The 16105-nt window shown below is 35.2% G+C and overlaps 1 protein-coding gene across 4 annotated transcripts in view; it reads right to left on the bottom strand.

The window, feature by feature from the left end:
• Window positions 1-16105, bottom strand: part of CSMD3 (CUB and Sushi multiple domains 3) — a 1195693-nt gene that overhangs the window by 443544 nt on the left and 736044 nt on the right. For all 4 annotated transcript variants that reach the window (XM_004431279.3, XM_087447535.1, XM_004431280.3 and 1 more), the window contains one exon: window positions 2630-2812. In XM_004431279.3, the coding sequence (XP_004431336.2) occupies window positions 2630-2812 (183 nt within the window). The remainder of the gene's footprint in view (window positions 1-2629; window positions 2813-16105) is intronic.

The following is a 16105-nucleotide window of genomic DNA, read 5'->3' as shown; positions in this document are numbered from 1 at the left end:
AACATCCAGTTGCCAATTTTCCTCCTTTTTTGCTTGAGGAAGATTAGCTCTAAGGTAACATCTGTGTCAATCTTCCTTTCTTTTTTGTATGTGGGTCACCACCTCAACATGACTGACAAGTGGTGTAGGTTCCAGCCTGGATCCAAATCTGCCAACACAGGCTGCTGAAGCAGAGCACGCTGAACTTAACCACTAGGCCAAGGGACTGGCCCCCTAGATGCAGTTTTTATGTAACTTCCTTTGACCCAGTGTTATATTTCTGTGAGTAACACAAAACTTTTATCATAATAACTTAATATTATGCTTTAGTATCCACATAAGTGCTTTGTTTTTAAAAAATTCTCACATCTATTCTTGCCTATTTTTTTACCTAGCTGTATGTCAATACATTAGATCCAGTTCCCAAAAAAATTATGTCAGGATTTTTGTTGAAATTTCAAAGAATTTCTATATAATTCACACATTTATTATAATGTCTTCTCATTCAGGAACATGGCGTCAATCTCTATTTTTTTCTCATAAAATTTTCTTTTCTCAATAAGTTTATAATTTTCTTTCTGTGAGTTATTTGGATTTATGTAAGGATAATTTCTATGTATTTTATCACTTTATTTTCTGAATAAATTATCTTTTAATTACATTTTCAAATTAGCTATTGTTGATATATAAGGAAACTAAATGCTAAGTATTTATCATATATCAGGATGCAGGACTTAATTCTTTTTTTAAATAGTAAAAAGTGTTCTCAGGATTTTCAAGAGTTTTAAAATTTGTTTTAGTCTGCATTATTTAAATGTTTTACTAAATGCGTTTTAGTAAAACATTTTAGTAAAATCTATTAAAATGATTTAAAAATATTTTCATTTTTGATGTGATACATTAACAGACTCTCCAATATTATATCAACATTCTTTCCTTGGAAGAACACTCAGAACTAAAGATCTTCAAGTAAAGTCTTCTGAAGTATTATTAAGTTTTAGATGATGCTGACAGAATCGAATCAGACTCTCCCAGTGTATTTTCTTCTCTCAAAACAGGAGTTTCATGGGGCTGGCCCGGTGGTGTAGTGGTTAAGTTCACTCACTTCGCTTCAGCGGCCCAGGGTTCAGATCCCAGGTGCAGACCTACACACTGCTAGTCAAGCCATGCTGTGGCAGCGTCCCACATACAAAATAGAGAAAGACTGGCACAGATGTTAGCTCAGGGCCAATCTTCCTTAAGGAAAAAGAAGAAGATTGGCAACAGATGTTAGATCAAGGCCAATCTTCCTCATCAAAAACAAACAAACAGAAAAAAAAACTCCAGGAGTTTCACAAGGTGAACTTGGTTAGGGATGAGCACTGGCCCTAAACTGAAAGGGAGAACCCTTAAGGGGGTCTGTGCGCTCTGCCTCTTCTAGATTTCCTGAAGAGCAAGCAAAATATATTATTTAATCAGGGAAACACCTGCCAGATTCTAAAAAGACCCATTTTGCTGAAATGTAAGATAAATTATCATGGCAATATGTATCAAGAACACCATAATGAGAAACAGCAATGCTCGCTTGCTCCTTTATGTCTTCTTTTTTTTTTTAGCTATGCAATATATATATATTAATGTTTCGCCTCTACTCACTTTAAAAGTTCTCAGTTACATCTTTAAAAATGATAAATAACTTTAAAATGTTAAATAATCAACACTTTCAATAAAGGAAATGTATATTTTGCAGTAAATATTATAATTCAGATAAAATGTAGGTCTTGAAAAATGCTACTTTTTCTTTAAACCAGTTAAATATTGAAGTCAGGCATGTGTTAATACCTTTGTAGGGAATAAAGGATTTCACAAATGTAAAGCATTATCATTATAAGTTGGATACAGAATATACATATATTTGAAAACCAGAAATTTATTTTTACTTTCATGATTATTGGCTTATATATTATCATTTGTGAATATTCAAAACTAAAACACGCAATTTTCAATGTTACACTCACACCTGGTAAGTTGTATTTGTTGGTACTGAAGATAATATTTAATTGAACCTAAAAGTGCATCAACAGATAATACAAATCATATTTTTGTTGTAGTTAAATTGTAATGTTTTAATGTATTTGAAGAAATACATTATCTTAATCCAAGAATATTGTATAACATAAACATTAATGAATTTTATTCTTTGCAATATAAATGAATGGCACTTAAGTATGCATTAGTGTGAGCATCTACAAGCAAAAATAAGTTAGTGCATTATACATAGAATATAAGCTTTAAATATTTTAAGTGTTTTTGATTGCAAATAAGCATATACTATCTTGTTAAAATAAATGAGTCTATTAGAATTAACTCAAATGTATAATTTCCATAAGAAGTGTGCTATCTATAAACTATAAAATGCCACCAATAATGTGTTATGAGAACACATGTAATATATACTTTGCAATAACCAAGTGAACTATGTTAACTTTATTTAAATCTGTAATGAAATTTATAATTTGGCATAAGCACGCTTGTTAAAGATAGTATCACAAAGTGCTACTCGTTCAAAAATAATTACATGGTTCCAGCTCTTTGCAATTAATTACAAAAGCAATTATATGCAAGGACAGGGTAACATATGCTATCTGGAAGCAAAGCATTTGGTACTCACAGATACAGATGGGTATGTTTGCAGACCATTGGTTATTCTCTTGACAAACAATGGATTTCTCTCCAATTAGTTCAAACCCAAACTGGCATTCGAATCTTAAAACATCACGATTAGAAAATCCATCGCCTTCTCTAATTCCATATAAGGGTGTACCAGGATCGCCACAACTTTCCTTTTCAATTTCTGTAAAAATAGAAGATAAAAGTCACCTTCGAAGGGTTTCAGGCATATAATATCCATACAACCGGTTTAGGAGATGTACACTCTCTATAGCTGACATATTTAAGAGCAAAAGATGAAAATGTTCTCCAATCTCGTTTTTTTTCTTTTGCTACTCTTATGGACGTGATTTGATGAAATAGTCTTTAGGGAACAATTAGTGTTTTTCTCTCATATTGTAGATGAGGAATTTGAGGTCATTAGAGCTAACGTGGTTATTTCTAACCAAACAATGATGACGAGATTCAGATTTTCTGTCTATACTATATACATACATACACACACATGTACATACATATGCGTTTTCCCCAAATCCCAAAGACTTTTCTTATTTTTGTAATCTGTACACGATACAGTAAATCCTTAGATGGCGACCAGGACACGAGGTAACCTCCTCTGCCTCCGTGCTCCTACAGCAATCAGTGAATATGTATCTTTCCCACCAAGTCTGCCACTCTCTCTGGTACTTGTTGATTGAATTACTTCCCCAACTAGACCCCCTCAAAAAACTCCTCAGGACAGGAATCACTTTTGCCTTCCAAATTACCCAGATATTTTCCTCAAAAAATGTTTTTTTGGATGAATTAAATTGAAGGAAGTTGAAAAAAAATTTTTTTTTTTTTTTTCTAGAAAGAGAAGGAGGATCTGTAATTTATTCAGGCAAAGTTGTCATAATATTAGCAAATTAAAAGAAGCATTGCCTATTTCTTTTCAAGGCTGCAATTTATAATCAGCAAAACCAAAGGAATTACAGAAGTATCACAAAATTTTCTTAAGAGTACATTAAAACACCCTTTTGACATACGTTCAAAGAAACCGCAAATATCTAGGATCTTCATTGTGAAGCTATGTATGTCAGTAGTAAATTACTGTGGTGATTCTTTGGTTCTTAAGTCACATGAAATCATATTAATACAGTGGTCTTCAAACAAATAGCAAAAAAAAGGAAAATAAAAATTGAAAACATAAAACTTTGAGATAAAATTATGGCCTCTCCTGACACTCTAACAATCACACATTCCTGGTTCTGTAATCTACCAGCACCAATTTGGTGTATATCTTTCCAGTTCTTTTCCCATGATTTTATAATTATACAAAAACATATATAATATGTAACATTATAAACATCTGTATTTACATAAATATAAAAATTCTCTCCACAAAACTATGTAGGTATTGTTTTATATATGTATACTTTATATTGTATTATTCTATAGTCAGTATTATTCTATAACTTGCTCTTTTTTTTAACCAAATAATAATTTTGGAGATATTTTTGAACATCCTTGTATCCTTAGCAGAAACCGTAGATGGTTATAGTGATTTTTTTTTTAACACACTGGGTTTGATTTGATATTTTATTTTTATCTATGTCATAGTGACATTGGTCTATAAATATTATTTTTTGTGCTGTTCCTATCCAGATTTAATACCAAAGGAAGAGGTTCGTAATTTTCCAACTTTCACTGGTCTTGAGGCTAGTTTGTATAACATGAAAAGTTGGATCCTTGAATGTTAAAAATTGCCCAAGAGAGCTAAGTCTGGTATAATTTTGAGGTAGATATCTGACTACCATTTCAATCTCCTCTAAAGTTATTTTCCTACTGAAGGATTTTTTTTTTTTTTTTGGCCAGTGGGGTGGGGGACAATACTGGCAACTTATATGTTAGAGAAGTGACTTTTTCCAAGGTTTGCCAGGTTAGTAGTTGACTAGTAATAGAATTGTGTTACAAGATTTTAAAATATTTCTTTATAAATATGTCATACATCTTTCTCACTAGTAATGTTATTTATTTGTGATTAGTCTTCCAGTGTTCTTTGCTCATACTTACAGAAGGTTGTCAAATTTATTAGTCTACTCAAAGAACCAACTTTTGCTGATCAATTCTATTGTTTTGACTTTATTTAAAGACCTTTCTTTTTATCTTTTTGGATTCCATCTTCAATTCTCTTTTGCATCATTTTGCTATTTTTTTTTTACCTTCTTGAGCTGAAATCTTAGTTTTTTTATTATCATTAGTTTATTTTCAGCATTTCTTGTTTCCTAAAAAAAAAACACACTTGAATCCATAAATTTCCTTCAGAGTACTGCTTTGATATGGAGAGCTTTTTTTGTTCACTTCTAAGCAGTTTGTAATTGCCATTTTGATTTCCTCTTTAACTCATAAATAATTTAAAAGTGTTTTTAAATCTATGGGTTGAGGCTATCATTTTGTTGTTGATTTCCAACGTTATTGCTTTAGTATTCAGTATAAGCATATCCAAGTCTCACAGTAGATAAATCAGTAAAATATATTCTATTCGTTATATTTTTCATAATGAAATTATTTATGCCCTTAATTATTTTTTGACCACCCTCTCTGACAATTTCTGAAAGAATTGTGTTAAAAGTTCCAAAGAGAGTATGGATTTTACCACATTTTCTTGTAGTTGAATCAAGTTCACTTCACATATTTCAAATCATCATTCAGTCATTCAATTTCTTCAGCAAATATTTATTTGAGCACCTATGAGTTACCAGATTCTGTTCCAGCTATGTGGGATAGATCAATGAATAAACAGACGAGGATTCCTGCTCTCTGGTAGTGTATATTCCATTGGAAGTTTACAAATAGTAAAAAATAAATAAGTAACATCTTATTTTAGAAGGTGATTCATGCTATATGGAGAAAATGTTGAGCAGGAAATAGGGAGTTAAGCACTAGGTGATGGTGGGATGACACTGCTGCTAGGCTCACACAATTTTATTACTCTTATAACTTTCTATTGAAATTATTTCTGTTATTGAAAGAATAGGCTCTTCTTCAACTGAAAATGTCTTTATTTTGCCCTCATTACTGAATGATAGCTGGCAAGGTGTAGGATTTTAATTCAAAATTATGTTCCTCCTTTCCCATAAGTGTCAGGATGCCTTTTTATACATGCTGTTTTTAAATGTCACTATCATCTACTTGGCATCAGTTTTTAAATCTTTTTTTTTTTTTTTTTTTAACTTGGTGCTTGATAGATTTCTACTGTCAAATAACTTGTAACTTTTTTTTCAGTTCTAAAAAATTGTTACCATTATTTCTTTTAAAATATTGTTTCCTATATGCTCTCATCTCTCTGAAACTCCTTTATATCGAATGTTGGAACTTCAAGATTTAGCCTTCATGTTGCTCAGTCTTTCAAATTTTCATTCTTAAAATTCTCTATTCTGCATTCTAGAAGATTTATATATATGCAAGTATATATGCATTATAAATTCCAATTTACTAATTCACTGTGCACTTTTACGTAATCCAAATTCAATCTATATACTGAAAAATTATGTTGCCATTTACTGAATATTTAATGATTTTATTACTTTTTACGTTTCATAACCTTCCATTATTTTTTCATGGATACGGTTTCCCTCTTTACTTTTGTGAGGATATCTAGTATAATTATTTGAAATTATTTTCTGATTGCTCTTTTAATTGTTTCCTTGGGTATAAACAAAAGTGTACTTAGAGAGTAGCAGAGTAAACTTTCTTCTAAAGCAGCATATTTGAAAATATATTTGGTGAATCATAATAGTAGTTAAGCTTCTGATGAAAAATGTATATCAGGAGAGAACAAAACTGTTGGCTTTGAGCAAGCTATCAAATACATATTTTTTTAATTTTTATTTATTTATTTTATTGAGGTTGGTCACATGGTTTATAACATTATATAAATTTCAGGCATACTATGCTAAGCGAAATAAGTCAGACAGAGAAAGACAATTACCTTTGTATGAAGTATGACTTCACTCACATGTGGAAGATAAACAAATACATGTTTTTATTTGCCTGCTTCTCTATAAGTATAAAATTCTGCATTCCCCATCTTCACCTTCAGCGTCTCCCACTTTCAGGTTTATTTCTTCTAATGTCAGAATCATGTTGTACCTCTAGGTATAAATTCCTCCCTCTGTTGATCTGTGATACAGTCTTCATCCTGAGTTGTGGAAGCTTCGCTCTTGATAACTGCACTGGACTCCCATTCCATGCCTGGGCATTTGGCTATATGGCTGAAATATTTTCCTCTGTGACAATTACTGCAGTTTCTCAAGATTGCCAGTGGCCTCCTCCCTGGAGGTTTGGCCCTGATACAAAATGGCTTCCTTTGCAGAAGCTGCAGCAACAGCCTCCTAGGGTGGCACTGGTTTATGAACTTCTCAGTTTACCTCTATATTCCATATCTTTATATGTTTATTTATATTTATTTATCTTAGGGATCCCCTTCAGCCTCATAACAATTGAGATTTTCTCTTCCTATTCTTAAGTATCAGTTTTTTTTAATATGTTTTCCATCAGCTCTGAGTTAGGATTGAGAGTTAGGATTGAGAGTAAATGCTTACTCTACTGTTTTTAAACCATATTTTTTTCTTTGCTCCTTTAATACAATATTATTTAAAATAAAGGATGTATTTTCAAATAAAGGTGTAATTTTGAAGCTGCAATACTCTCTTAGACTGGAAAACAATATGCAGTAAGTAAAAACATACACCTATTATATACCATTGACTTGGAAATTTTTTTACCCAGGAGGTAAAACTGATATCTGAACAAATAATTAATACACAACAGATGAGTGCTATAGTAGAGATATGCACAAAGAATAATTATTAATAATAGCAGCTCTCATTTTTTGAGCATTGAAACTGTGTACTAGCACTGTGAAAACATTTTTTTAAACATTCATTATGTAATTTAATCCTCATAACAACCCTGTGAAAGAGCTGTTGTCATCTCTATTTACAGATGAGAAAACTGAAGGTCAGAGAAGTTAAATAATGCTATAGACTGAATATTTGTGTCCTCTCAAAATTCATATGTTGAAACCTAATCCCCAGTGTGATGGCAAATGGAGGTGGAGTCTTTGGGAGGTGATTAGGTCATGAGTGTGAAGTCCTCAGTAATGGGATCAGTGCCTTATAAAATAGGCCTTAAAAATCTCCTTTGCCTCTTCTGCCAAGTGAGGACACAGAGAAAAGACCACCATCTACAAACTGGGAAATGGGCTCTCACTAGACACTGAATCTGCCAGTGCCTTGATTTTGGACTTCCTAGTTTCCAAACTGTGATGCTTGTTGTTTATAAGCCACCTTATCTATGGTATTTTTGTTATAACAGCCAAAACAGACTAAGACACTAACTTGCCCAATTTCACAAAACTTGTGAATAGCAGAGTTTAGGTCTGTCTGAATTCAAAGTCTTAATCGCCAAGCTATTGTGGAGGAATTTTCACTCATTAATTACCCATTTATGAAACTTTATTTAGTTTCTAATATGTATCAAAATAATACTAGGCATTAGGGATATAAAGACAAATAAGATGTGGCCCCTGCCCTTAAATGAGGGCACAAAGGAGATATAGTAGTCCCCCCTTATCTGAGGGGGATATGTTCTAAGACCCCCAGTAGACGCCTGAAACCACAGATAGTATTGAACCCCATATATACTACATTTTTTCCTATGTACACATACCTATGATAAAGTTTAATTTATAAATTAGGCATAGTAAGAGATTAACAACAATAACTAAAAATAGGACAAATATAACAATATATGTAATAAAAGTTATGTGAATGTGGTCTCTCTCTCAAAATATCTTATGGTACTATATTCACCCTTCTTCTTCTTGTGATGATGTGAGATGATAAAATGCCTACGTGATGAGAAAAAGTGAGTGATGTAGTGCTAGGCTACTATTGACCTTCTGATGATATGCCAGGAGGATCATCTTCTTCTGTACCTTGGTTGACTGCATGTAACTGAAACCTCAGAAAGCAAAACCATGAATAAGAGAGGATTAGTGTATAGCAAAGTCCTCTTGGAGTTAGAGGTTGGCAAAAAGTAAAGCCTTCACAGAAGAGGTGACTTTTGAGTTCTCTTAGAGTTATCTCACTGAGTGAACTGGAGAAGAGTAAGGAAGCAAAGGTATCCCAGGTGGAAGGAGAAGGGCAGTATCAGAAAAGATATGAAGTTGTTTTGCTTCCCTTTTCTTCCATAGGCAGTGGCTTGGTTGGGGTTAGGAGGCTGTCTGAGTCCATCTGGCCTGCTATAACGAATACTATAAACTGGGTGGTTTATAAACAACAGAAATTTGTTTCTCATAATTCTGAATGTTGGGAAGTCCAAGATCAAGATGCCAGCAGATTTGGCGTCTGGAAAGGGCCCATTTCCTGGTTCACATACAGTGTTTTTTCGCTGTATCCTCACATGGTGGAAGAGGCAAGGGAGTTCTCTGGGGTACTATCTCATTCATCAGGGCTCCACTTTCATGACCTAATCATCTCCCAAAGGCCCCATGTCCAAATTCATCACATGGGGCATTAGTTTTCAACATACGAATTTCAGGGGGACACAAATATTCAGCCTATAGCAAAGGCAGTAGAGGAGCGCTAAGCGTTGAGGAGGTAGTAAGGTCAAGTAGGTGATGGCGTGGCTGGGGGCCAAGCAAGTAGAACCAAGACCAAGGAGACAGCCAGTAAAGTTGGGAGATTAAGTATATATGAAGGGATTATTAAAATCATAAATGTATTGAGAATAAGGATAGCCAGATTTCTTGTTATCAAAAAGGAGATGTGGAAAAAAGGAAGGCTACAAAGAATCCTGAGAGGTTGAACTAAAATTGGAGGAAGTGGTGTGAACTTATGTTTAAATTATAGGTATAGATGGATATAGATGAATGTATGTATACAAGTATGTATATAGAACATATATCAAAAACACACATGTATATGCATGTTATGTATGCACATATATTTTCTAGTTCCATCCACTAAGAGTCCTAAAAGCAATAAACCCCTATAACAACAAGCACACTGAGTGCCCAGGTCTTGGATCTAAATACTATTCTAAACTAAAAGGAACCAGGAAGGCTGCTTCCAGGGTTGGACAAGGAAAAATACAAGATGAGCCTGCAACACCTTGTTATGTCAAAAAAGAAAAAAAGAAAAGGTGTCTAAGGAATGGTGGGGACATATCAAAAGGATGTAGAGGCCAGGTTGAAGGGGCTCCACTGGCCATTCTGGGGTAGTTTAACCAAGAAAACAATGATAATGACAGATTACAACCAACTGAATAAAATTTAAACGCATAAATCCATACTAATACAAATAAATGGGAGAGAAGAGAAAACTGTGTCTCCAGGTAGAATGACAGTTAGAAACATGTAGAATTAATGAAAACAGAAAATCAACATTTGGTAGCCATCACACTGATTTTGTGGTCTGGGTGAATGTTTGATAAACAACAAGATAAGTATGTAGTCTTGGATTACCTCTCTGTAAACATGTATCAACCACAAACGTGAAAATGGTGACGTTACCTTGGAAAAACCTGGAAGACACTAATTTTACTAGATGATCAAGAATCACATCGTAACCAACATAGGCTATACTGACATTGTTTGCCTCCTGATGTGATGCACTAAGATGATGAGCATCATTCTGTCAAGAATGCATCGCCTAAGTTTGGATATGATGAAAAACTGGGTGGACTCAGATCGAAGGACGTCTTATAGAATAAAAGGCCTGTACTTTTTAAAGTTGTCAAGGTCATGACAGACAGGGAAAAATAGAGGAACTCATCCATATTGAAAGAAATAAAAGAGACATGACAAGTAAATACAATAGTTTCATGGGTTGAATCCTGAACAAGGAAAGAAAAAGAGACATTTTTGGACAGTTAGTGAAATTTGAATGGGGTTTGTGAATTATTTGGTAATGTTGTCTCAATGTTGATTTTCTAATTTGGATGGTTGTTTTGTGGTTATGTGAGAGACAGTCTTTGTTTTGGTGAAATTCAAACTGAGTATTTAGGAGTGATGAAGCATTATGTTTGCATCTTGCTCTCAAATGGTTCCGTGATGGTTTTAAAACTTGTCTGCAAATTCTTTGATGCTCCTCCTATCCAAAGGTAGAGTCGAATTCTCCTCTCTTTGATAATTGGTCAGCATTAGTGACTTGCTTTTAATGAGTGGAACATGGCAGAAGTGACACTCATGACCACTTCTTCCGCCACCTTTCCTAAAACTACCAGTTGTCTCAGGCCCCTGCAAGTTTGTGGCATGGAGCAACCACTGGCACAGCCTACTTTATCTTGTCTATTGTAGCAAAAACTATAGCATCTCCAGTACCCAGATTTGACCCCACCGGATTGCTGGAAGCTTGATCTTCCCTAAGGGGCTGCACTGCCATCTGGAATTGTGGAGAACTTAAAGCATGAGGGATGAACTTTGACTACCAAGAGGCAGGAGATGGGAAGGAGACCAGCAGATAAATTGCTCAACATTCCTTCCCCAAAATAGATGGTTCCAAAGCATAGCTGGCCCTCATGGCCCACATGACCGAATACACAACTGTGTTTCTTGTGAGGCTGTGGCCACTCATTAACACTCCTTAACATACCACCTTATGTTTGATTCCCTTACTTCCCATTATATCTTTTTTTCTCCTTATTTTAGCTGTCTTGGAATTGGACTCCCTTGCTTGCCCCATAAAGTCCATAAGCTTTACTTCAGCCTCTGCTTTCCAGGGAACTAAAGCTAAGACAAGTAACTTATCATTGGCAAAAAATTAGTAGACAAGGTACTAGGGTATCTCTCCAGTCTTGTCTCTCACCATTTTCCTACAAGCTACCTAAGTGTCAGGCATGTTGAGACACTTGCTGTTCCCTTTCATACTTATGTGCCCTTAGGCATGTCATTTTCTCTGCCTGGAAAGAAAGTATCCTCCCAGTGTCTAAAGCCCGGTGAAATTCTTCTGCATCTCTCAAGGTCAAACTATACCTCTTCCATAAAGACTGCTCTGAGCTTGCAAGCACAGTTAGTTCGCTCCTTTCTTTGGGCTTCTACAGGCTTTAGGACAGACTTATATTGGTCCATATATTTTACTATAATTATGTATTTATCTTTCTCTTCCCATGAGCTTTTATTCACCTTTGCATTTCAAGTGTCTATACACATGGTGATAACAAACATTTATATATTATTTATGTTTCAGGCAAAGTTGTAAGCACTTGTTACATTTAATCCTGACGTAGCTCTATGAGGACACAAAGAGGTAAGTAATTTGCTTAAAGTCACACAAATTGTAAGTGGCAGAGCTGGATTTAAACCCAGATGGTTTGGTTCTGGAATATGAGTTCTTAAGCACTATACCACACTTTCTCAGCCTAATATTCAAGAAATAATTGTGGAATATATAAAGAAGGAAGGAAGGCAATAAAAAGTTAGCATATAAAAGCATATGATTCTATTAGTAAATAATATAAACAATCACAAATTCTCATACTTACAGAGAACTACATATACAGAGAATCATAGAATGACACATTCCAGTTATGTCTTTTGAATCATTTAAATTTTATAGTTGTCTTATAATTGTAGGATATGAGTGCTGGATATTTTCTGATTACCCCTCCAGACTCATTCTCTACCCTTTTCTGCCCTGCTTTTTGACCCTGAGGATGGGAGTAAGGGATGACCCACATGGACCCATAATAGACATGCTCCTGTGCTACCCAACTTTCTCTGTGTGCAACCGGTGATCAGGGACCAGGTGACACTGGCAGGAGACAGGGTGAGGAGGTTGGGAAGAGAGTACAATAGGGTATTTTTCCCCCAACTCCTCTGCCTGATCACCTTGGGATGGCTGTGTCCCTTTACTGAAAGCCAAACTTATGTCAGGCTGCCCTCTCCATACAGCTGTCCTCTGAGAGCTGTGGTTATCACTCCTGAAAGTGATAATGGCTCCCCATTGTCACTAGCCAGGGGTACTGTATAACCTCTTGTTAGTTTCCTTAAGCTCTGCCCACACAGACCCAGTGTGAAGGGGCCATTTGTTTCCTACAGCGTCCCTAACTGGTACAATATAACTTAACTGAAATCTCAATGCAACACAGAAAGAATTTAGTTAGCATCCTACTGACACTTGATTTTATTATCTTACAATATTTTGTCTCTTAGAATATAAAATGGGGTTGAGATTTCTTTAACAAATGTTGCCTCCATTGGGAGTCAGCTAAATACTGTGCATTATTCACAGCTAAATTTGGAAGGAACAGAGTGAATATCCATTCCCAGAGTCAGAGGTTGGCCCCCGTGGAGTAGCACCCGGTTCTGCTCTTTTTCTTCCCTGCTGTGGAGGCAGAGAAATCAGAAGCTGGAGAAGAGGTGTGGAAATAAATGAGGATGGGAGGTCAGAAGGAATACAAGCAGAGCACTCCAGAAGGCTCTCCTGCAGCGAGCTGAGAGCAAAATTGGAAATATAGGTTTAAACAGCAGTGGCTGAAATTTGTAGGACTCTTTCAACACGTTTTTTTTAGTGACCAAGTAACTTTGATCCTTGACGCCTAAAGTAATAAACTCTAATTTTAAATTCAATCAGATTTCCAGCCAAAGACTAACATCTGGCCTTAAAGTGACATAGAAATTCTCATTGATCAATCTCTGACTTGACAACAGTTGACACTGTAATTCAAATACTTCACGGCGAAACTGTGTAGGTTAAAAGAAAGCGATCTCTAAAACTTGCAGTTTTGCTGATTCTTAATGTTAAGGAGCCTCTTGAGAATCTCATTACCCTAGCAACGGGCTTACAAAGGTTGTGAAATATAGAATCACGCAGCTAGAAAAGACCTTGTGAGTTAAACTCGGTCTCACCTTCAAGCGTCTCAGACAAATGAGACTATAGTCAACATTTAAAGATATTTTGAAAAGGAAATCTATAACTTCACAGGCAAAGTAATGAAGGACATATTTGCAACAATAAATGTGTAAAGTATTTTATAATCATGATGAAAACACTGACATTTAAAAAGCTTCAGATTAGGTACAACCATTTAATAAAAAATATTCAAAATTCAGAATGCTGGTAAATATACGCTGAGACAAGATTCCCAAAGTTTACCATTTCCAACAGAGCTGGTATAGAACATCTGCAGCCAGCAGTTAAATTACTCTTTTGAGATACAATAAATAGAGGCATTAAAAAAAATCTCAATTCTTAATCATATTTCACTTTAAAAATTATTGGACACCTTAATATGTTTAATAGAATTAGGAACTCTTAATCTTTGATTAAAACAATGTGCCTTTCATTGGTTCTAAATATGATTTGATTTGACATATCATTAATTTGGAGTTGTTTTTATGGTTGTATTGATGTATTTATGACAAAACCATTTATATTCTGTCATTTCAGTGCCCAGGTCTCGAATTTAGAGGATAACTGAGGGACCTACAGTTAATGTCTGTGCATGCACACAAGGAGTTTGCTCTTCATAGGTGCCACGGTCTGGATGTGTCCCCTCAAAATTCAAAGATGATGGTATTAGAAGGTGGGGCCTTTGGGTGGTGATTAGGTCATGAGCACAGAGCCCTCATGAATGGGATTAGCGCTTTTATGAAAGAGGCTCCAGAAAGAGCCCTTGCCCCCTTCCATCATGTGAGGACACAGCAAGGAGGCACCAGATATGAATCAGGAAGGGAACTCTAACCAGAAGGTCACCATGCTGGAGCCTTGACCTTGAACTTCCAGCCTCTAGAACTACGAGAAAGAAATTTCTGTTATTTATAAACTACCCAGTCTATGACGTTTTGTTATAGCAGCCTGAATGGACCAAGACAATAGGTTTGGAACCCTATGAACTTGTATTATGTAGCATTTTCCTCCAACCCAGTAATTATATCAGACTGTCTTCCGACCATGAGTTTCCTTGGGTTTTATGCAAGACCCTTCAACAATTATAACTCCACCCTCCATCTCTCTCTCTCAAGAGAATATGTTGGAATACAAGAGAGTGGGACTAAGGTTATTTTTAGGGAAAAGACTGAGTATCCTCTGATTTAATTAAAAATAAATCATGTGCAAAAGTAGGCATTTCAAGTATTATTAATAACATATTTCTTGAAATTTCACAACAGTTCAAAATATACTACTCAACTTCAAAATTGAGAACTAATGCTAACCCAATAGTTCCTTAGCATATAAATGTATTTCACTGAGCCAAAACATTTTAATGGGACGAGGTGGGAATCAATTAAAAAAAAAAAAACACTTCCTGATCATGATAAAGTATCTTATTTCAGAAAATCTAAAGGCTAGTCTTATCAATTTAAAAGTATAATCAATTTGTTTCAGTTCAATATTTACTAAGCATCCACTGTGTACCAAGAACTGAGCTAGGAACTAGAGCCACAAAAAGGTGTATGTCATAATCCCGGCCCTTAGAAAACAGTCTATAAGAACTGCCAAATAAGTTTATGCAGGATATATTTTTTAATTCTTTTGCATATATTTTTAAGAAAAAGAGAACAAACAATGCTCTGGTCAGCACTTACGCCATAAAACGTAAATGTTTGAAAACTCCCAGATGAATTGAGACGTTAAATGCATTTCCCATGTATTCTGATTGAAGGGATATCTTAAAGATGAAATGTAAAGTGACAAGCGACTCCTCCCTGACTTGTATTGAGATAGTATCCTTAAAACTTGACCCGGTGTTCATACCCTTAAGCTCCTTCAAAAGACCTCCTTAGCTTTTGCCTTCAGTTTGGGACCAGCCACGGGTGTCTGTGACAAAAGGACAATATGGGGGGCTGACTGAGATTAGGAAACCCAGGGATGTGCTCAAGAGCATTTTTATGTAAAAATATCAACTCAGCTCATGCCATCAACCAGTAAGCCAGCTAACTACAGATAGCTTCGTTATCAATTTTTTCAGGTACAGTGATCTTACTCATTCATACATTCATTCATTCATCTGTTCATTTAATCATCTATTGGTACGTTCATTCAATAAAATGTCTTGAAATTGTACTATATCCTAAATGTTGGGAATGCAGAGGTGAATAAGACTCAATCTATTATGGCCTACCAGGAAAAGACAAGTATGCAGACAAATAAAAGTATGATACATAATATAGTTTTAGAATAAGATATATGGAATACATGAGAAGAAAATGAACGATTCTGCTTAGGAGTGGAAAGGCTAAAAAGACTCTGTAAACTGAAACACGAACTAAGATTGGGCAAATTTGCAGTGACGCGTGCAGTTGCAGGGGGACGTATAGGTAGTTTGTGACATTTCGGGTAGAGGGAACAGTTTGACCAAAGGAATGATAACGTGAAAAACACATTTGGAGAAATTCAAGTAGCTCAGTATGGCTGGAGTTCAGGTGCAGGAGCGTGAGGTAAGAAATGAGGTTAGGGAGATGTAGGGCACCATTGTGTGCAATGTGAAG

The sequence above is a fragment of the Ceratotherium simum genome, chromosome 23 (genome assembly GCF_057802395.1).
Source record: "Ceratotherium simum simum isolate JZ-2026a chromosome 23, ASM5780239v1, whole genome shotgun sequence".
Taxonomy (NCBI): Eukaryota; Metazoa; Chordata; class Mammalia; order Perissodactyla; family Rhinocerotidae; genus Ceratotherium; species Ceratotherium simum.
Note: the sequence above shows the minus strand (reverse complement) of the source record. Positions and strands in the feature narration are given on the sequence as shown.